Here is a 22,444-nt window from a genome sequence, read left to right on the forward strand (position 1 = left end):
AGCCTAAAAGCTGCCTTTCCAGGCAAATTGTCCAGATCATGAAACCTAAAGCAACCCCTTTCCCCCCATCTCATCACGCTGTTTGATTTTTATCATAGCACTTACTACTATCTGATCATTTTTTGTTTATTTGCTTATTGGCTGTATCCTCCAAGTAGAATGTAAACTCCAGAAAGATGGGGACCCTGTTTCTCCTCTTCAACCCGTATTCCCAGCCCCTAGAACAGCACAGCACAGAGTAGGCCATCAATACCTGTGGACCAACTGAATGAATGACTTGCAGAAACTTTCACAGGCTCATCTTTTCACCAGGCACCAAATCCTCATGAAGACAAAACACACACAGACTAATGACACTAGCAAATATTTATCCAGGGCTCGCTGCCTAAGCACTTCACATGTATAATTAACTCTCTTAATCCTCACAACAGCCCTGGGAATTCCGTCATGTTATTATCCCATGTCACAGGTAAGGGCCTGGGGCACAGGTAGGAAACGTCCTCGCCTGGGACCACATGGGTCAGAGGATGCCTGGATGGACCCAGGCAATCGAACCCTAACTCCAAGCACAATCACTGAGCTGTGCTGCTAACCCCAAATAAAGCCCAAATCCTGGGACATAAAGGGGCTGTGTTTCTGGAAGGTATTCCCTGTGAGGCTTTTGGTTGAATACGTTTGTTTCTTTTATACCGTTTGTTGAGTTCTGGTCATATTTCAGTGTTAGGAGGAAACAGAACCAACGTGTGATTTGGCAAGACTTAGGAGGCAGCCAAAGACAGAGGGTGAAGGAGGACCCACAATAGAACCACTGTTGCCCGTGTCTACCCACCCATCCACTGGCCGTTCACCCAACGCCCAATCACTGCCAGGCGCCATGCCATTCTGGGCACATCTGTCTATCAAGAGGTGGTAAGTACTGCAGAGGCACAGAGCAAGGTCGGGGGTGGGATGCTGAGGATAGCAGAGGATGCTGCTTTGCAGGTTCCATGTGAGAGACTGTGGAGCAGGATACTCCAGGCAGTGGGACAGCTAGCGGCGAGGTCCTGAGGCAGAACGTGCCTGGTGTGTCCAGAGGACCAGCAGGAGTGGGCCTGAGACAGGGGAGCAGTGGGCAGGGACGGGGTCAGGGAAGGGAGAGGACTTATGGGTGCTGTAAGGTATTAGGATTTTGCTCTGAGTCAACAGGAAGCCATGGTTTGACTTACAGGTTTGGAGAGTCACTCTGGCTGCTCAGACACTGAGTGGCATGCGCATGAAAGGGGAGGCCATGGCCGTGGTTCTGCCCCCTAGCGGACATCCGACAGTGCCTGGACACACGTTGGGTTGTCGCAACTTGGAGAGTCAGGGAGTGTGCTACTGGCATCGGTGAGTATCAGCGGGTATGCTGCCAAGCATCCTGCACTGCACACAAATCCCCCACGACAGAGAATTATCCAGCCCCAAATGTCAGTCGTGCCAGGGTTGAGAAATCCGGAGTTAGCGGATTACTGCCATCATCTAGGCGAGAGATATACTCATTAAATAGCAACTGAGCACCTACTGTGCGCCGGGCAATGTTCCAGGAACTGAAGATACAGCGACGAACAACACAGACCAGGTCTGTGCCTTCATGAGTTTACAGTGCAATGACAGTGGAAGCTTAGAACAGGGTGGAGGTGGCAGAGGGGTGAAAATGGCCGGGTTTTTGTATCTTTTGAAGGTAAAACCAACAGGATTTTCTAAGAATTGGGTAGAATGAAAGAGGAGCCGAAGTTGACCCCAAGGCTTCGTCCTGAGCAGTGAGTACAGAGTTGCCGTTTACTGAGATGAGGACCACGGGGAAGGTGGGAGAAAGTGATTTGGGGGTTGGGCAAATCGGGGGTTTTGTTGTGGGCATATTAAGTGGAGATGAGGGAAATTGGAGATTTAATCTGGAGGTTAAAAAAAGAGGTCTTTTTTTGTAGGAAAAAAATTTTAGAAATTGGCAAATGTAGAGAAGGGCACTGAAGAATTCAGTGTAGGTGCAAGAGTACATCCAGGAGATCCTTCCCCGCAAGCTGAGCTCTCCTCCCTGAGCGCTCTAACCTCTAACCCTGCAGAGGATGTGGAGAAGCAGGATGAGGTGAGAAGAAAGCCAAATGAAGAAAGTGTTCCAAGAGATGAGAGTGATCAGCCATGCCAGGGAAGTGCTCCCATGCCAGGAAGAAAAACTAAATACCACCTCCTCCCCATTTTCCAACGTTATAAATTGTTCCGGTGAAGCATCACAAAACCTGGTCTACTCATCGCTGCCTTATCTATTTGTCTCTCCATTTACTCTGATTAGTAACTAAACTGGATGTTGCACAAGATGCAAAAGTGTTTAATACATACTCCCTGTCCTCATGAAGCTTTCCATCTACTAAAGAAAATACAACATCAATGAAAGCTTCTGCCGCATCAAAGAAGGAATTAATCTAGCAGTATTCACCAGGTGTCTGCTATATTCACAGCCCTCTGCTTGTGGTTGAAAATACACAAGAGAAAGGCAAGACAAAGGTTTTCGTCTCATGGAATTTACAATCCAGTCGTGGAGATTTAGAGGAGACATAGAGTGGAGAGTGGAGATGCTCTAGGTGTTTGAAGAAAGAGGAAGCTATTCATTATTGAAAGGTCTTCTTACCGTCCTCCAGCCGGAAGTGTCTCCCTTCTGCTGTGGTTCACATATGCATTGGGACTGGGAGTCCCCAGGAAGTTGGGGATCAGGTGACAGGATGTGAGTAAATCAACATGACCATGACAACCTCTGAAAAATGACCCCAATGCCCACGGGCCACAGACTGACAGTAGGAGGAGACTTTTCCTAGGAGCTCAGGCTCAGAGCTAACATCCCCTAGGATTGGTGGTGGAAGGGGAATTAGGGCCAACACGAAGCTAAGATATCTTGGTGTCTCTTCCCATTCATTAGCTCCCAGCTGTGATTTCCCCAGAAGTAACCAGATAAAAGAGGTTTTGCATTTGAAATGTGGAGGCTTTGGAAAAATCAATTTCCACACCAATTTCTCTCTCAGGTCTGATATACTAACCTGAAATAGGTTCTCAATTCTGCATACCCCAGCATTATAATGGGAAATTCATGAATTTCTGCATTAATATAACCAAATCCTCGTATTATAAGGAGCAAGGCTTCAGTGCTCACAGGAACTCTTTGTATAAGGGGCAGATGAGCCTCAAAGGACAATCAGGCATTTGTTTTAGCCTCATTTCTAGAGTGTAAGAAAGGCAGTAAAGTGGTGGATTGCTGGGCATGTGTAAGTAGAACATGGTTCAAGTTTTTGCAAAATTTATACACCTCTTTCTATAAAAATCTCAGGCAATTCTTAAGATAAATGTGTATGGCTTGAGAAGGGATCAAAGAAACCATCTATTTTCTTTTTTGTACTAATTCCTGAAGTACTCTTCCATGAAGACTCAAGATACCTCAGAAGGAAGATGGAAGGACAAAGTATTTCCAAAAAAATGTCTACTTCCTCTATCTCTCCTCATCTTCTTTTTCAAGTCAGTTTGCTTTACTGACAGTAAGATGTTTCAATTATCCGTTCTGTCAACACCTCACCAGAGCCAAGGTAAACATGATCATTTTGCTTTGGTGTAAATAAATATGGGAGTAGATTATTTTTTCAAACAGCCAAGGACCATAGAGTTAGAAATCACCTGTAAAGTCTGGAAGGCTTGCAAGGCCATTATCAGGAAAATTCCCTCAAGTCACATTTCTTTAACAAACAAACAGTAAGCAAAAGACCTGGATTTTTCTTTTTCACCGGTATGGAGCCATCCTGTTCTTTGAGCCCGGTCCTAAATTGGGAAATACAAAGGGTCAATTGATTTCTTATGAATGTGATTTTTCTTACCTGACATATTTTCCATAAATTAGGACAATGATGCTAGGTTTTTAGATTAAAAGACCCAGTTCAATATGTCTGTCCACGGAGGAGTACATGAAGCATTTGCTTTGTGCCTCCATTAAGAAGATGACTTACAATGGGCTGCTGTCAGACGAGGCATCTGGATTCTGGCTGAGCTGATTTAGACCCCCAGGCTGAAAGCCTTCGAGGACCCTTAGCAAGTCCCTTCCCACCCCCCATCCTCAGAAACAACATGAACAACATGGAGACCCACACGTGTACGTTTTGAGGATAATTTCAGGGTTTTCAAGCATCGCCACCCCAGAGGTCCAGACCCCAAAACCACATCTGAGCTCTGTGATCCAGGTTACTTACTTGCTCTCTCTAAGGCTCACTCTCCTCCTTCATAAGTGGGCATGTGATAACAATACCTTGATCATCAGTCGACTTTAAAGATTAAATGAGCAGATGTATCTGAAGCTCTCAGCACAATGCCTTGCCCATAATGAAAGCTGGTCATCGTTAGCTGTTATTTCCATGCCTGGGCCATGAGTTTAAGATTCCCTGGTCAAAAAGAATAATATAGGTACTTTATAGTTTATCTGTATCAATTATTTATTTATTTATTTATTTATTTATTTATTTATTTTTGGCTGCGTTGGGTCTTTGTTGCTGCGCGCGGGCTTTCTCTAGTTGCGGCGAGCAGGGGCTACTTTTCGTTGCAGTGCGTGGGCTTCTCATTGCGGTGGCTTCTCTTGTTGCGAGGCACCAGCTCTAGGCACGCGTGGGCTTCAGTAGTTGTGGCTCATGGGCTTTGTGGTTCCACGGCATGTGGGATCTTCCCGGACCAGAGATCAAACCCGTGTCCCCTACATTGGCAGATGGATTCTTAACCACTGGGCCACCAGGGAAGTCCCTGTATCAATTTTTAAAAATCTATATGGCAGGTTTTATGGAGTAACAGTTAAGAGCATTAGTTTACTTTAATGTCCATAGTTTACTTGAAAATAGCTTGACATTGAGAATGGAAACATGAGTTTGTATTATTTGAAGCCTTAACTCTTGGGGCATTGAGTTGCTGTAATAGAAAATTCAGCCTCCGAGAGTGGTCAGCTGGCAATATATCAGAAAGATGTCGGCTCTTCAAATTTCAAGCACCACCTGAGGCTTTGCATATTAAGATAATGCATGTCAGAAATGAGTTTTTATTGGCAAAATGAGAGACTTGTTAGTCTACATGATGAATATCAGAAATAGACTCTCAATGGTAGAATTAAAGGTATTCAAGTTTGCAAGACTGGGTAAAATACTGTAAAAATGCTCCCCAATGCATGCTGTAGGACCCAGTGCAGCTGGGGTCATGTGCATAGGGATGGCACTGAGGCCAAAGACAGTCCTGTGAGCTGCCATTGGTTAAAATTGCTGGTTGCCTAATGCCAGTTCTAGGGCCCTACCTCTGGAATATTGTTGCTTGTGCCTCAGGGGAAATTTTTAGTCAAGAGATAGAATCCATCAAGCTCACGGTTGTACGAATTGTCCTGGGCCTGCTTTCTAAAGGAATCCTTGTTTAATAAAAGTTCTGTATTTGTGTCCAAATTTGGTCTGAGAATTGCTTTCCTAATAACATGATAATGAGGTCTGAGGGCACAGCTAACTCTCACCCACCTTCAATGTCTCAGTGACGTCATAAACCCAAATTACCCAAGAGTGGTGCTCAGCGCTATTGGATTAAGTCAGTTCACAGTAGCTTTTGTTTTTTTTTTTTTTCCTGCGACCCCCACTGCGCAGCCTGCAGGATCTTAGTTCCCTGACCAGGGATGGAACCTGGGCCCCCAGCAGTGAAAGCACGGAGTCCTAACCACTGGACCACCAGGGAAGTCCCCACAATAGCTTTAAGATAAGATAGACCTGAGTTTGACTCCCAGATGTGCTACCTCCTAGCCCTTTGACCCAGATGTCCTTACCTGTGGGTCATTAAAGGATTAAATAAGATAAGGCATACAGAGCACGTGCACCGTACCTGGCACACAGTGAGAGAGTAATAAAGGCATCATCGTGGTTATGATCAAGTGTGTAGGGATTCTCATTTCTCCTAATTATAAGTGGCTTTCCAACGTCTTTAGATGTTTATTTTTCATGACAATTTTACGCAGAGCTGTAAGTCGAAAGTGCCCACTCTTGGGCTCTTGTGACCGACTTTGCTCAGGTGCTTCTTTTACCTCTTGGAGTCTTTAAGGTCCCCATTGGGATGAACATTCCTTGTGGGCAGCGATCTTGTCTCTTAGTCACTGTTGATGCCCGGCACCTGGACCCAGGCCTGGAATGTGGCAGGGGAATGATAAGGACCTAACTGAACTGTGCATCTTCTCTTATCCAAGCTCAAAACCAGGAGTTCTTTATTCTCCCTCTCCTTTCCCTGCTCTCATTCCACCAACCATGCTTCCCGTTTGTTGCTTATTCATAATGTTACCTCTTCCAGCCTCTCAGCCACCATCTTAGTCCAGGCACCATCTTGCATTTAGACCATTGACCTCTTCACCTACTGATTATATCCAGCTTGTTTCCCCTCCCGTGTCTGGCTAGTTCTTTCTTCAAACTGTCTTCTACAAAGCAGCCAGATTATTCTATTAGAACTCTGCACAAATCATCATTCTCTCAAAAAACAAAAAAAAAACAAAAAAACCCACTTTCAACAACTCTCTACTGAGAGCATCCAAATCCCACAGGCTGGCTGGTAACTGGAGTCTCCACGACCTAACCCATGGACCTTCCTTTCAGGAAATCCTTCACTCCAGTCACAGCGGTTTACTCATTATCTCTGCTGACCCCTGTGTTCACAGACCAGTGTCTCTCAAACATCTCCACCAAAGGCTCCCTAAACTACAGAGGAGGTGGCTCAAGTACATAGAGGGAGATGTTGCTTTCAAGTCCTGTGTTTTATATAAAAAACTCATATGAATTTTGCATTCCTAGCACATAATATATCCATCCGTGTTTGTATTAATATATAAACATCTTAGATTATAGCCACTCTGTAAAATTGGATGAGTCCAATCTCCAGGGTCCAAGAAGATGTGTCCAGGTAAGCCAATGGTTTGTGAATCCTCTAGCTTACCACAAAACACCATTTTCCCCACCATCACAAGCCCACAGTCTGTTCTCCTGGTTTCCCTCCTCCCTACCCTGACTATTTCGGGCAGTAGTCACCGCCTCCTCTGAGATCCTACTCACTGTAGCTTGAACTGTGGACCATCTTTTCATAAACAATTCTGTTCCCCCAGATAAAAGGTAGGCTCTCAGAGACAAAGACCCTCTGTTACACCAGTGTTTTTCCCCTGGGTGTGGCACGGAGCTCTGAGCAAAAACAGCCCTCAGCAACATCTTCTGTATTCCTCATATGCTTTAAAGTGTCTCTTTAGCGTTTCCATTTTACATCGATTTCTTTCTTTCTTGTCTTTTCTCCTCTTTCTTTCCCATTCCTTCAATGGCATTTCTTTCTCCTTCTCTCCTATTTCGGGTCTGAGTGAACCAGACACTGAGTTGTCTCTCAATGGTAGGAGTTTTTCTGATGCTATGCTTTAAAATGCTTCCAACAGAACAATATAAAGAGTGATAAGAGTAACAAAGAATGGCTTATTTATTTGTTTGTTTGTTTGTTTTTGGCATTTTATCAAAGACAGGCCCTGTGCTCAGAGATTTATTTGACTTGTTTCATGATAACACACCAGTTGAGAATCCCTCACTGAAGTAAAATGGAACATTTCAGAAAAGTACACAAGCAGCTCTCAGCTTCCTGGAGACCCACTTCCTTTCTCTGCCCGGCCTCTCCCATTTCATGTCTCAATAACAGCCCCACCGAACGGAAGAATGAAGGCAGGGAACTCATGGAAGGAAGGGCTTTGAAACAGAAGGTTAAATTGAAATGAGGTTCAGTCATTAGCTCTGCTTTCTGTGGTCCCCATTAACCCAGGTGATTGAAAGGGCAATGGAAGGATGTGTCAGCTGAATCACAGAATGCTATTGAGGTTTTCTTCCACTCAGTGGGCACCAACTATACACACACACACACACACACACACACCCTTTTCCCTCCGGCCCCTCCCCCAGCCTTTTTCAGAGGCTGGAAATAACAAGCCTCATCCAGCCGCATGGCGTCAGTCACGCCAGCCAGCACTCTTTTCATCTGTCACTGGCCGGCGCATCCATAAGTGTAAGTATAATTGGGGTGAGGGAGGGAGGCAGTGTGCCCAGTGGGCGTGGCCTCCTGGATCCAGGTGAGAATCGACCTTTCCAGACAATGCTGTGGCCATGGTCAGGTTGCCATAGCACTGACGATGAGAACCGAACATACACGCACAGAAGCAAGTAATCACGCACCAAATGTTCATTCTTTTGCTCTCTTGTTGACTGGCTGAGCAGATATTTATTCGTTGGAATTCTGAGAAGGCTTATGTTTCATTATGTTTATGCAGTGGTTTCCAGTCTATTAATAGCATGTCCATTTTTGCAGCAAACTTCCTCAACCATTAAGGCCAATTTCCATTAAAAATTGTTTTCAAAAATTATCCAAAGAGAGACAGAGTTGTTGCTTTTCTATAGATAGAATTTCTGATTTCCTTGAAGCCTATGCTGACATCTTTTAGGGAAGCAGGAGTGTGCCAGTTTGCGGAGCTGCAGGAAATTTTAATACATCTGCTGGTTACAATCTGTACTACCTATCAGCACAGCATCTAAGTGCATAGGCCAGGGTAACAAGAAGAAAGGAGGATAAACTTCTCCTGGGACTCTGGTCTATTTGTGTGCCAAGTCGAATTTTTAATTTGGAGAGCAATTCTGCAGAAATGAACAGAAACTGCTATCTAAACATTTTAATAAGAATAAGCCCCTGAGCCAATGTGCAATCGAGTGCAGTGCTTTCTAGTAATTTCATTTATACAACAGCTCCACAAGCTGTTTCTCTCTCCACATTCAGATAACCCTCGCCTCTAGGGTGACCAGAAAAATGATATTTTAATAATGTGCCACATCTGTGATCAGAAATGCTTAATGAAACACTCTCATGATCATATGGGTAACAAGCTTCAAAGAACTCTTTTCCAGATTTAGACAGGACCTCTTTGCTTCTTGTGGTAATTTTTCAATATCGTCTGCAAGGAATCGTTACCCGAAGACGCGTGCTTGGCCTGAGGGCCAGCATTTTTTTCAGCTAGGAGATCTTGCTGGCTCTCACGGAACTTCTGGACCGGTGCTGTCCAATAGAAATATCGATACAACGCAAGCTACATATGGAATTTACAATTTTCTAGTCATCACATTAAGGAAAGTGGAAAGAAACAGGTGCAATTAATTCTAATTAATTAATGAATGCATTTTGTTTAACACAACATATCCACAAGATTATCATTTGGATGTGTAATCAATATAAAAACATTCTTAATGGGATATTTTACATTTTTTATATTATGTCTTCAAAATCTGGTGTGCGTTTTCCATTTACAGCCCATCTCCATTCCGACAAGCCAAGTTCAAGGGCTCCATAGCCACGTGTGGCTATCGTATTGGGTGGTGCAGCTCTAGAGCAAAGAGCTCCTGAAAAGGTAGTCTGCAACCACTCACATCAGGAACAACCTGAGAATCTTAATAAGAAGGTGAATTCCTGGGCCCTGTTCATGACCTACGAAATCATATCTCTGGGGGTGGCACTGAGGGATTTGCATCTTTTAACAGCTCCGTAGCTGGAGCTTTGCTTACTAAAACTCGAGAACATCCGTTAGGCTCCCTGTCCCAAATTTGCACATAGTCCTTCAGATATCACCACCACAACCCTCACTGTTACCGACAGGGTTCCTGGCCTTCCCCAGTCAATAGAAATTGACTAGAGGCCAGGCAAGAAATGCAGGCAAGGCTTTACCGGGGCCCCTGCTGCAGCAGCGGGGAGGGAGAACAAACAACAGGTTCCCTTGCTTGTTCGTTCCCGAGGCGGGGCAGGCTTGTTTCTTACATGGGGTGAGAGTGAGGTGTGTCCAGGGGTCAGGCCGGAGGGGCGGCTTAGGGGGTCCGTCCACCCCTTAGGTGGTGTTGTGTGCAGGGGGCAGGCTCGATACCTTGCTTTTGCTCCAGGCTCTTCAAAAGTAGCAGTTGAGGTTTTTTTTTTGGTCTCTCTGTATCTTTTGGGTCCAGAATTTGCCCCAACTGCGTATGCACACAGTTATTTTTAGTCCCATACAGTTTCCTTCTATTTTGTAGCTCGAGGAGAGGTGTGTCCCGGAGCAAGCACTGCAGCACTGCAGCAAAGGGTCCAGGTCCCAGGCCTGTCTCACCACCACACGTCATATAAACCAGGAGATACAACCTCACAACCCAGTCTATTCTGTTATTGGCTCACAAGCGTCTCTTGAGCACTGACCATGCTCCAGCACTGTTCTCGGTAATAAACAATAGGGGTATTGCTCTGGGGTGTTTATTGCTCTGGGGTAGAGCAATAAACAATAGAGGCAGAGTCCCTGCCCTTTGGAAGCTTACATTCCAGTGGAGGAGGCAAACAATAAACCAGGGAAGGGGTAAATAAGTGGTCTGATTTCTGGTGGTGATGAGTACAGACAAGAAAAGCGGGAAGGCAGGAGGACAGGGGGTGGGGCGGAGGAAGGATGGGCTTCTACGCAGGCGCAGTGCGGTGGTCTTGGGGGCTCTGGGAAGAGATGACCACAGACACTGAATGAAAGGATGGAGGGAGCCCCGGAGTAGTCTGGGAGGAGAGCACTGCGTTAGAGCTGGCAGCGCGAGGCCTGTGATAGTCAATGCACTTGACTTTAAACAACGAAGTGTGTGGGATTTCGTTCTGCAGCAACAGAAAACGAATGCAGTAAGATAACAATAATGAATATAATAAATATAGCAATAATAATCTTCAGCACTTACTATATGCTAAACATATTCAATTGCTTTATCTCATTATTCCTCACAACATCCCATAAAGCCGGCACTGTTATTAGCCCACTTTAGCACGTGCAAAAGCTGAGGCTTAGGAAGACGGCACAGAACTGAGGACGTGACAGAGCAGGGGTCCAGCCGAGGCCGGAACTCTGCAGAGAGTTTGGTCACTGCGCAACGCTGCCTCCTATTAGGGGCGGGGTCCCTCATGCAGGAGCTCTGCGCCTGAGAGCCCCTTCTTCACAATGTAGAGGAGGGCTGCTCTACCCGCGTCTTATCCCCCTGGTGCCTCAGCCCTGCCCGGCCTGCCCAGGCCACGGCCTGCAGAGCCTCCTCTGATGGGCCACCACCTTGCTTCCTCTCCTGCCCTCTGGAGGCCCCATGGCCAGTTTGGCCTCTGGGAGCTAAGGTGTCCCCAGGCTCCACTGGGCATATTCTGGCCTAGCCCACCCCTAGGGTGACCGACTCTTCTTGGTTTCCCAGGACTGTCCCAGTTTTAAAAACAAAAGCCCCACCTTCCAGGAAAGCCCAGGCAAACTGGGATGATTTCTCACCCTATCATCCTCTGAACCAACCCAGGCTGAGGTAGGCCCAGGGGCCACTTGCATCCTGCAGCTTGCCGTGACCTTTCCTGTCACCAAGAAGAAAAGAAAGGCCCGGCTAGGATACGGAGTTCTGCTCCCGCTCCGAGAGCTGAGAGTAGAAGCAACTCCACTGAAGCAACTGGCTCCTGCTGGATGGGGTCTTCAGCCTGGACCCTCAGACAGGCCTAGGAAACCATGACCCCGTGAGGACTGTTCCTGTGAATTGAGAGACCTGCTTGCCTTGAGCATCACACATGCAGCACATTGATGCAGACATCACTGAGGCCAGACTCCACGTCTCCATCCGCTCTGCTCCCAACAGGAGAAAGCCGGGGGGAGAGTTGGCCCCCGTCCAGCCTCATCCTTCCTGTGATGGTGACCATGATGCAACTCGGCTGGGGGTAAAGGGAACTCATCTACTGCTGGTCACCTCAACTGAGAGCTCAGTCCCAATGAGCTGGCTTCTCTCTGTTGGGTGTCCTAGACTCTTGAGCACACCCTGCTGTCTTCCAAATTGTGCTCCTTTTGTCAAGGGACAGCAGGTGTGACAGTGGTTGGACCACTACGAATCTGTACCTGATATGGGAAATGGCTCAACACACATACTTTATTAAGTATTACCAGCCAGTGACTCATGAACTCATGCACTTACTTATTCATTTGTTCTACTAATATTTGGGGACCCCTACGATGGGTCCGGCATCATCTTAGACTCTGACACTGAGTTACAGCACATTTTAAACTGAATGATATGAAGAGTGCTGGGCACAATGCTAGCACATAAAGATACTAACCTAGTTCTCATGGGGTGTGGGTAGGGGGCACACATTCAACAAAAGATTCTTAAGGAAACAAAAGATTCTTAAGGAAGTCTGTTTGTCCATAGGAAGGATTGTTTGTTTGTTTTTGCATTTATCCCCAATTTATTTATCTCATTAAAACTGTTAGAAAAAAATCTTAATCTCCTACGACTCACGCCTACTGTCCCCTACAATACATCACTGTACAGGACGTTTTTTTGAGTTCCCAAATAGTCTGAGCCATTGGGTGCCTGCTATGTGCCAGCCTCTAAGCTTGGCACAGGAAAAGCAAAATAAATAGGGACATTCAAGAGCTGATGATTTAGTGGGGATGGGTGGCACATACTAATAAACACCTTGACATTGTGATATGGATTTGCCGCGGTTGAGACGTGCATAGGGTGCTATGCTGGGGGTCAGGGGCAACACGAGACCAACCTGGAAAAGGGAATCTTCAGTTGTGTCTTGTCTCTTTCTTGGTTTAGTGGTATTTTTTTGCCACTTAAAAATTTTCAAATAATACATGAAAATATAAATAAGAGATTAACGCTTACTCCAAATCTCTTCACCCAGAGATAATCACAGTTGACCATTGGTGACCTTCCAGGTGTGTGTGTGTGTGTGTGTGTGTGAAGACAGCGTATTTTTTATCATCATCATCAAGGTCAAGGAAAACAAAGCAGTTATTCAACTGTAGCAATTTACCCACGTAAAACTCAACCACCAGCCTCACATATGTGTCTGCATTTTATTTTAGGAAAACATAAATCGGGTCACAAAACATCTTCGGAAAGCAGGATAAGTAAGAAACACACAGACGGGATCTGAAGAGCAAATCTGGTGCCACCATCATGTTCGGGGGGCGGAGCTGACATGAAGATATTCTCTTCCAGGAAAAGTGAGGTTCACTCAAGCTGCAAAGCCCAGAGGGTCATCAGATGTACAGCATCGTTTAAAGGGTTGAGTTATGATGGCTTCTAGGTATTGATTAGCTGAGCACACCCACCCAGAATTCAGTTAGGGGATGAGAAGGAGGGGGGAGATGCTGGTGGTGACTGTCTTGATGTAGTTTTCAAAGTCACTTCCGAAAAGGAGGATGAGGAAATAGTTGACTATCCCAGCCAGGGACATGAGGAACAGGAACAAGATGATGCGTTTCCCAAATATGTAGCCAGGTGTGCTGGAAAAAAAGGAAAGAGAAAACTGTAGGAGCAGCACAAATGATAGCAATTTAACAAAAAATGTTATCACTTTGAGATACACGGGGTTTAAATTACAGCTCCTTTTACTCAGAAATGCTCCGTTTACTTCATATGAAGGATGGAAGTGTCTTAACTACTATTAGTCATTGAATCTATTTCAAAACCAAGCTAAAAGAGCCTCAAACCCATCACCATTAGGGCTCTGCTCTCCGGCTTCTCTGTGCCATCGGAACTCCAGCTCCTGGATGGCATGAAGGTGGGGGCTTCCGCTGGTCATCGCGGTTCTGACCGGGCACTAGGAACCCATGCACTAAGACCCTCTCCAGGAGCGCCTGTAGGAGCTGTGCTGGCCAATGTGTAGAATGCAGGACTTTCAGTGCCTCTATGTGAGAAGGATGGTTTAAATGAGCCAAGAAGGCTGGTGGAATCTAAGAGGTGCTTTGGCATCTGAGGGCTCGATCTAGTCTCCTGAGGCTGCCTGGGAATAACTCATGTTCGCACTAATGAGAGCCGACCCCCAGCGCTGGAAGGCAGGCCCTTACAATTTAAGTGAATCAGGGGAGGGAGACTTTTCCTCGCCTTCTCTCAGAGGCTCGAAATCCTAAGCCGCTTAGACAGAGTATCAGCTGGGGTCAGGAGGCATCTCCCCAGTGACATGTGACCACCTAGCTGTGCACAGGGGCTGCCCTGGCTTCCTCTCTCCCCTGCAGCATCCTCCTATGACGGCTGTGGCTGGTCCATCTGTGCAGCACTGGCGTGTTTGGAAAGTCCAGCCAAGTGAGTCTCTAAGGCTGTTAGTAAAGACCCCGGCGAGGGGCCCCTTTGGCAATCAGGAGTGCTCCCCGAGATCAGCCAGCTCAGCTAAACAGATGCCTTAATGCTGCTTGGCCCTTGTTTGCTACAATCAGAGACCAGAATGTGGCATCCATGGGTTCGACGTTAGAAATTTTATCTTTTTGAAAGGGACCGCAAAGGTGCATAAGGCAACTCCTAATATTCCTGTGTCGAGAATTTGAAAATCATTCCACAGTTGAGTATGAATGTCCTCGTTCCTCACAGTGTCCCGGGGACCAGCAGCACAGAAACTTGTTGGAAATGCAGAACCCCAGGTCCCTCCCCAGATCCACTGGGTCAGAATCTGTGCCACTGACGAGCCCCCTCTGTGACCCCCGGGCCCAGTAAAGTCTGAGAGGTGCTGCCAGCTGCCAGCACCCGGCTCCTTAGCCGTCTGTGTTCCTCTCTCCTTGGTTTCCTGTTCACGGTCCTGCTATGAAGTGACACGTTCTAGCTCTTTGTTGGGGAAAAAAAAGTTTAGTCCCAAAAGAGAGCGTCATGAGCTGAATTGTGTCCCCCGCATTCATGTGTTGAAGCTCCTAAACCCCAGTACCGCAGAATGACTATTTAGAAAGAGGGTCTTTAAAGAGGTAATTAAGGTCAAATGAGGTCACTGGGGTGGGCCCTAACTCACCATAACTGGTGTTCTTATAGAAAGAGGTGAGGACACAGACATGCACAGAGGGAGGACCACTGAGGACAAAGGGAGAAGCCCAGGAGAGAGGCCTCGGAGGAAACCAACGCTCCTGACACCTTCGTCTTGGACTTCCAGCCTCCAGAACTGTGAGAAAATGCATTTCTGTTGTTTAAACCCCCGGGTCTGTGGCACTTTGTTACGGCGGTCCTCAAAGACAGATACAGAGAATTACCTGCTAATGCTGACAAGGAATGGAAAAGAAAGTAAAGGAGTCTATTTTTCAGCCAGAGAATAGAGGCTTCAGAGAAATTAAATTGTTAAAAGTCAAATATTGTAGTGACTCAGATTTATCACATGAATGAGGCCACCATATGCTCATTACAGAAACAAGGAAAAGTGATTTGTGAAGCTATTTCAGAACCTGCTCAAGATAAATCTGTGGTGAAGGATGAAACGGGAGTACCTCCTGATGAAACAGTGGTGTTCTTGATTTGGGTAGGATGTTTCTAAGGATTCGAGGCATATCTCCCCTAAGGAGATGGGTCTGTGGTGCTTTAACTCTTCCCAGACAAGAACTCACCATGCTGTCATGTGCAGGGCTAAGTGTGAACAGTGGGGTCCCCAGCTCCGGCCCTTCATTCACTGCCTTTTTAAGTCTCAAGCTTGGAGATGGGCTTTTGAAAACTGTGTACATTATCATTTCTGTAAGCTCAATATTTGGGGTCTTGCACGGTGCCCCTGACTCTGGGAGATTCCCAGGTCTCTGTCATGCTTACTATTATCACCTCACAACTGACACAGCACCTGCTCAGGGCAGGTGGTCAGTAAAGGTCCTGAATGATGCTGAGTGAACGAGGGGGGCGTGGGCAATGAGGAGAAGGTGGGCTTGGGTAACCCGAATTCACAGGCCTCAAGTCGCAGCCAATCTTTGCCCATCCAGCTCTGAGCTGAGAACTTCAAATTGCAAAGAGGAATTTAGTGGGAGCTCCAACAGGGAACAGGGCTCTGAGGGACAAGCAGACGAGCATCTCTCTAGATGCAAGGCAGGTGATAAAAGGCAGATAGTCTTGTAACATCATGCCAACTGCCATTGAGTTTGGCCCAGATAGTAGCTCAGAATGAAAGGGGAAGAAACTAAAATTCATCCTACACTGCAGTGTCGTTAAGGATGCTGCTGATGACCTCATCAGGACACGGAGAAAGGGGTCACCATGTAAGGAGAAGGACTGAGAATGAGAGCCATAACTTCCAGGAGGAATAAAGGAGGGAGACGTAAAATCCTTGCAGGGCAGCTTGAAGCCAGAAGGCGAAGCTTCGGTGAGGGAGATGCCTCAAGGAGTGACTTACCTACCCACTGGACCAAAAATGACGCTAGAACTTCTGCAGGGAGCAGAGCCAAAAGATAATCTAGAGCCCAAGGGAGAAAGTTCTGGGGAAGGATCTCACTGAGCAGTAACCTCCATCTCTTGGTGAGGCCAAGAACTAAAGCAGGTCCGGAGGGCATTAAGGCGTCTGCAGAGTCCAAGGGTGACACAGCCCAGGGACAGAAGGGGGACGGGGGAAGGAAAGGAGTCTACAACAGAAGAGGGATTAGCAAGTCGTTTCTAGAAGGCAGAATTAAAAATCCCCTTGACCTGGGGACTTCCCTGGCAGCCCAGTGGTTAAGACTCTGCGCTCCCAATGCAGGGGGCGTGGGTTCGATTGCTGGTCAGGAAACTAAGATCCCACATGCCCCACGGCACAGCAAAAAAAAAAAAAAAATCCCCTTGACATGACCCCAGAGGCCCTCAGGCTCGCAGCTACCTCAGGCTATATTTTGGTCTAAATTAGGATCAGACACTTCATCTAGTGTATCATTTCTGCTGATGACACCTGCCCAGAACACTGTGTTGAGAAAGTACTGTGAGGCCACGCTTGGTCTCGGCAGGAAGGAGCACCATGATGATTAGTAATGCACGCAGGAGTGGTGAGAAGGGCCCAGAACGGGCACAGACAGTGGGCTAAGGGGCGATGGGATCTTCTTCCTGCCACCTAATGGGGGAGACCAGGGAGGGATTTAAGGGCATAGGCCTCATTTCAACGAGGTCCAGAGACGCGTCCATTTTTAAGTCTATATCCTGTTGTTTATTCTTGTTCATTCCCTAGTAGTGACTACCTTTGAAATGAAAAGAGCCTGTGGGTAAATGGACATAGTTTGTCATGTCCCACAGAGTGTCCTGGAATTAAAGCAACTTTAAGGGAATTCCCTGGTGGTCCAGTGGTTAGGACTCCGTGCTTTCACTGCTGTGGCCCCGGGTTCAATCCCTGGTCGGGGAACTACGATCTCGCAAGCCGCGCAGCGTGGCCAAAAAAATTTAAAAAATAAAGCAACTTTAAGATCTCAGGCAAGTGGTAACAGATAAAGAGGAGACCAGTGACTGGGCTGAATTCCCGGGACTTTGGGGGAGGAAGACGGGGCTTCCGGGGAGCCAGTTGGGAGAGCAGAGCCCCTCATTTCATTGATAGTTACTCTGCCCCCTTCGACTCTGGACAACAGGTAATCCTCTGGGGAAAGGCAGAATAGAGGTTTTCCAGGGTAAAGGAGAATAAAGAATATCACTGAGGACAGCGTTGATAAGGATGAGAGAGGTAATGGAGTTGCGGTTTTCGAGGATAACTAAAAACGCCGCTAGAGAGGAATGAGGGGGAGGTGAGCTGGGAGGAGACTTGCTGGGGGCACCACCATTCCTCTCCGGCTGCAGCTCACCATCCAACCACCCGAAATCACTCAGCTTCGCAGGCCCCCGGGTTCCCCAGACGCAGTGCTTTCACCTGGTGACCTTCTGGGATGGCACTGCCTTTGTCACCGCTGAAGGAGGCTCTCTGAACGGAGAGTCCCTTATTCACTAGAGGGGGCGCTATTGTGAGAGACAGAGAGAAGTGAAGCCAGACAAGAGAGAGAAATGGAGCAGGAGGCTGGGGTCAGCGTGTGGGCGGAGCTCCCAGAGCATCTTCCCGGCCTTCAGAGCCCATCAGGAATTCTGATCCCTCAGGAACTGGTGGAAACTGTAACTCAAACATTTCTTCTTCAAGTATTATCATTTATTTTACTAAAATCCAGCCTTCCCAACCCAGGTCTAGGGAAAGTACAATTGCCGCTCTGGGCGACATCTGTAAGCAGCGCAGTGGTGACTCTACCCACTGCCTCCGTCTGATGCCTGCTCGTGCATCTTACTTTCTCAGCATTCTTTCCGCCGGTCCCCGGATGATCTGCTACTCAAGAGAGCTCATCACAAGGTGCAAGCTTTAGTTCTCATCTCTCTAGGCAAACAATGAAATGTTTCACTCGCTGGAGGCCTTGGGAGGCCAGACAGAGACTGTCATTCAAGCCCCAGACTCTGCACGGTGGGAGTAGAGGGTGTGGGGTTGCAAAGAATGCGTTAAAGCATCCTTTGTGAGCCCAGCACCGTGTGGAGGAATTTTTAAACGGGAAAACTAGTCAAGGGCCCCAGCTGTATTTCAGAACCAGCAAAGCTCAAGGAGAAAAGGACGAGGGATCCTAGTCGGCCTCTGCCCTCCCACCCCGAGTGGTCCCACAGGGCCTTAAATGGTAGACAGAACACTGTTGTGAATGATCACTCTTGCAGCTGGAAAAGTACGACTCCCCGCCCGGTTCTTAAACAGTCCCAGTGGCCTACCTCTGCGTTCTCTCCCCCAGGTAGCCAACAAAGTACTTTTGCCTCACAACCAGGTACATCAGTCCAGCAAAAGCGGCAGGAACTAAGTGGAGAAAGGAAAACACCTCGTGTTAGTGTCGCTGACGCCAAAGCATGCTAAGTTAACCCAATATTAATACAGTCACTATGCAATCAACGCTGGTCACAGAATTGAGCAGAGGCCTCAGCTTCTGCCAGTCGGGGCCGATGTGAAGTTCAGCAAAGAGCCTGCAGCTGGAAGAAACCTGAGATCTCTAATAATAGTCATGTTGTGAAGTAAGTCAGAAACAGAAAAACAAATACCGCATGCTAACACATATATATGGAATCTAAAAAAAAAAAAAAATGGTTCTGAAGAACCTGGGGCAGGACAGGAATAAAGATGCAGATGTAGAGAATGGATGTGAGGACACGGGGAGGGGGAAGGGTAAGCTGGGATGAAGTGAGAGAGTGGCACTGACATATAGACACTACCAGATGTAAAATAGCTAGTGGGAAGCAGCCGCTTAGCACAGGGAGATCAGCTCAGTGCTTTGCGACCACCTAGAGGGGTGGGATAGGGAGGGTGGGAGGGAGACGCAAGAGAGAGGGGACATGGGGATATAAGTATATGTATAGCTGATTCACTTTGTTATAAAGCAGAAACTAGCACACCATTGTAAAGCAATTATACTCCAATAAAGATGTTAAAAAAAATTCAACAGAAAAAATAAAACGAAACAATCTAATTAGAAATTTAACAAAAGACAGGAAAGATATTTCAGCAAAGGGGATGTACAAATGGCCAAAAAAAAAAAAAAAGCACATGAAGATTACTCTCATTAGACATTATAAGGAAGCACAAATTAAAACTATAATGAGACATCACTACACACCTATCAGAATGGCTAACAAAAAATAACGATAACACCAAACACCGATGAGGATACATATTGCCGGTGGGAATGTGAAATGTTACAGTCTGGTAAAGGCTTCAAGAATTTCCCACAAAACTAAACATGGAATTACCATATGGTGCAGCAACTGTACACTTGGGCATTTATCTCAGAGAAATAAAAAATTATGTTCACATAAAAAAATAATAATAATAGTCATGTTACCCTGTATTGGCATCACGGTGTAGTTTACAAAGTCTTTTCAAACCCTTCATCCAATTTGAATCCTTTTCACATGACTGATATCTTTTCTATTTCCAGATGTGGAAACATGGGCTCCACTGGCCAAGGGGCTTGTGTAAGACTGTCAGCTTGTAAGTGTGTGTGTGTGTGTGTGTGTGTTTGGGAGGAGAGCTGGACTTGAACCCAGAGCCCTGCTCTGAAGCTGGTTCTCTTCAAAGTACACCCTTCACCTGTGAGCCTCCAGGAATTGCGATGCACAACCTTTTCTGAACAATTGCTACAGTTCAGGAAAGATCTCTGGGGAAAGAAATGCCCTTTGCATTCCAGCCAAATAACCCCATGGAGTCCTGAACACTTGGAGCTGAGAGTTAGGAAACCCAGCCCCACCAGGACTATTACGATCTGGAGCTAATGCTTAACTCATTCTACCTCTGGACAAAGGGCTGATTACAGCTTTCCTACCTATCAGGAATTAATATGCGGGTGAAACAGAAGTATGGGTATAAAAGCTCTGTGAACACCCCCCAGCATTATTCAAATACCAAATTAAGTGCATTAACCGAGCACTTTTTATGTGTCAGGTACTGCCCGAGGCGTACCGGGTACTCTGGTCTCCGATCCTCTCTTCTCTGAAGGTCACAAAATTGTCACAATTCACAATTTGCCTTGGACAAAGTCTTTCCAGGTTGGTCCCTTCCGGGTGGCTCTGCTCTAACTTATCGGCCCATCTCTCTTTCACTGGGAGCTAAGTTGAACATGACCTAAAAGAAATCAGGGTGCAAAGTGGCTGAACTCATCGCCCATATGCAGGGAATGGCGCCCACCTCTGGTGTGGACCTGGGCTGTTTGGAACACCAGGAGAGGTGTCGTGGATTCAAATCCAGGCTCTAAAATTCTCAGGTTTGAGCAAGTTCCCCTGGGGTTTGGGTTCCTGCTCTGTAAAGTGATGGGTTTGGGCTGGGGTTCCTTTCACCTAAAAAATTCTACAATCTACCATATTCATAGGAAGTGATGATTATTGAACAGGGGTGACTGACACTTCTGTCTCCCAGCAATGCCAACACTTGTTTTGGCAGAAAATGCATATTTCCAGGACCCTGAAACCCCTTCCAACTCCCTTTGTATTTAACTAACCAGAACAACTCCAGATTCACCTGTATCAAGTATCGTCTAAGACATAAAAGGAATCATCACTCCTACTCTAAGTGTAGTTTGACTTGATTTTTCAAGTGATGCCAGACATGTTTCTTATTTAACTGAGGACAGAAAGTGGGAAATAAAGAGTGAGCTTACTGACAGCCTTACGGCGCACATGATATTCCTGAAGTGGTTTCTGCTACCATCCCTCACCTCTCTTCTCTCTCACTGCACCTTATTCTTTTCCTTCATGGCATGTCTCACTCTTGGCAAAAATTTATCCATTCATTTATTTTCTACGGTCCACCTCGCCAACTGCTGTGTGCTTCACCACCATCTCTGTTTTATCTATCGCTGTGTATCCAGGGACAGGGCTTGGCACATAGTAGGTGTTCAATGTATATTTTTATGGAAATAAATAAAGTAAGAGGATACTTGTGAAAAATCCAGGATTTAGTCTGAAAGACCTGGGCTCCCATCCTGGCTCTGTTATTCACCAGCTGAGCAACCTTGAAAAAGTCACTTTATGTCCCTGGACCAAAGGGTTCTCAAAGGTAACAGGGTGAAATAATATCCACTTTACCTACTTTATAGAATGAGTGAAGGCAATAAGGATGAAATCATTTATCAGTGGCCTTTTCTCATGCACTGCTGGGCCACAGCATGGAAGCCGGCCAGGTCGTGCCGAGCCTTCACCAGACACAGTGCCAGTCTCCAAAGGGGACCAAAAATACCACACAGGGACTTCCCTGGCGGTCCAGTGGTTAAGACTCTGCACTTCCAATGAAGGGGGCGCGGGTTCGATCCCTGGTCTGGGAACTAGGATCCCACATGCCGCGTGGCATGGCCAAAAAAAAACCACAACAAACCACCACTCGGGTTTCCATTTAATTTTAAATCAACTCTGGGTGTCAACTTGCTGAAGTCAAGACCATGGGCTGCTAAGAACCGGGGAGGCTGGAGACCTGGACCCAGGCCCGAAGAAGGACCACCACGCAGAAGCCGATTAGCAGGACAGTCAAGTGACAGCTGGCCCAGAATAGACCCCTCGGGCGCTCTCATTTAGAATGCCCTTGTATCTGAGCTAACACTGCTTAAGGATTCTGAGTCACATTTAGCCTTAAACCACCCTTGCCAGCGCAGCCACTCTCCACCAGCCATCAGGGAGCCAGCATTAGCGATGCATTACCGCAGGGCTCCGCGCAGGCACCCCGCCCGCTGAAACACGGCCTCTGGAGGGTCTCGCCTCTCCGGGGCTTCATGGATTGGAGCTGGAGGGCAGGCAAAGCCTTTTCAACAAAAAGCCTGCACTTGAACCTCCTGGTGATGCATCACGTTTCAGAAAGAGAACACACAAGGAGAAGCCTGGGTTACCTTGGCTGCAGAGGAGGCCGGCGCTCCAGAGCATGACAAGGAAGGTGGGGTACGCATCGACACAGTTCTGGCTGTAGAATAAACACACAAGGGGAAACATCAGAAGACATGTTACTGCAGCGCAGCCTGAAAATTACCTGAAACCCTGAATTAATAATCACTGTCGCGCACAGCACAAACCCCATTCATAATTCCACTGACCTTTACCTGATAAGACGTCAGAAACAGACAGTGGTGTGTGTAAAGCGGACACGTGTTCGGAATCCATCC

General features: G+C 46.8%; 1 protein-coding gene across 1 annotated transcript in view; it reads right to left on the minus strand.

The window, feature by feature from the left end:
- Window positions 1–12,906: 12,906 nt before the first annotated feature.
- The window catches only part of ALOX5AP (arachidonate 5-lipoxygenase activating protein), a 30,963-nt gene continuing 21,425 nt past the window's right edge, over window positions 12,907–22,444 (minus strand). Inside the window, exons 3-5 of the mRNA XM_061170948.1 lie at window positions 22,175–22,245; window positions 18,528–18,609; window positions 12,907–13,357 (exon numbers count right to left, since the gene is read on the minus strand). Coding sequence (XP_061026931.1) covers window positions 13,195–13,357; window positions 18,528–18,609; window positions 22,175–22,245 — 316 coding nt within the window. The 3' untranslated portion in view covers window positions 12,907–13,194. The remainder of the gene's footprint in view (window positions 13,358–18,527; window positions 18,610–22,174; window positions 22,246–22,444) is intronic.

Source organism: Eubalaena glacialis, chromosome 16, assembly GCF_028564815.1.
Source record: "Eubalaena glacialis isolate mEubGla1 chromosome 16, mEubGla1.1.hap2.+ XY, whole genome shotgun sequence".
Lineage (NCBI taxonomy): Eukaryota > Metazoa > Chordata > Mammalia > Artiodactyla > Balaenidae > Eubalaena > Eubalaena glacialis.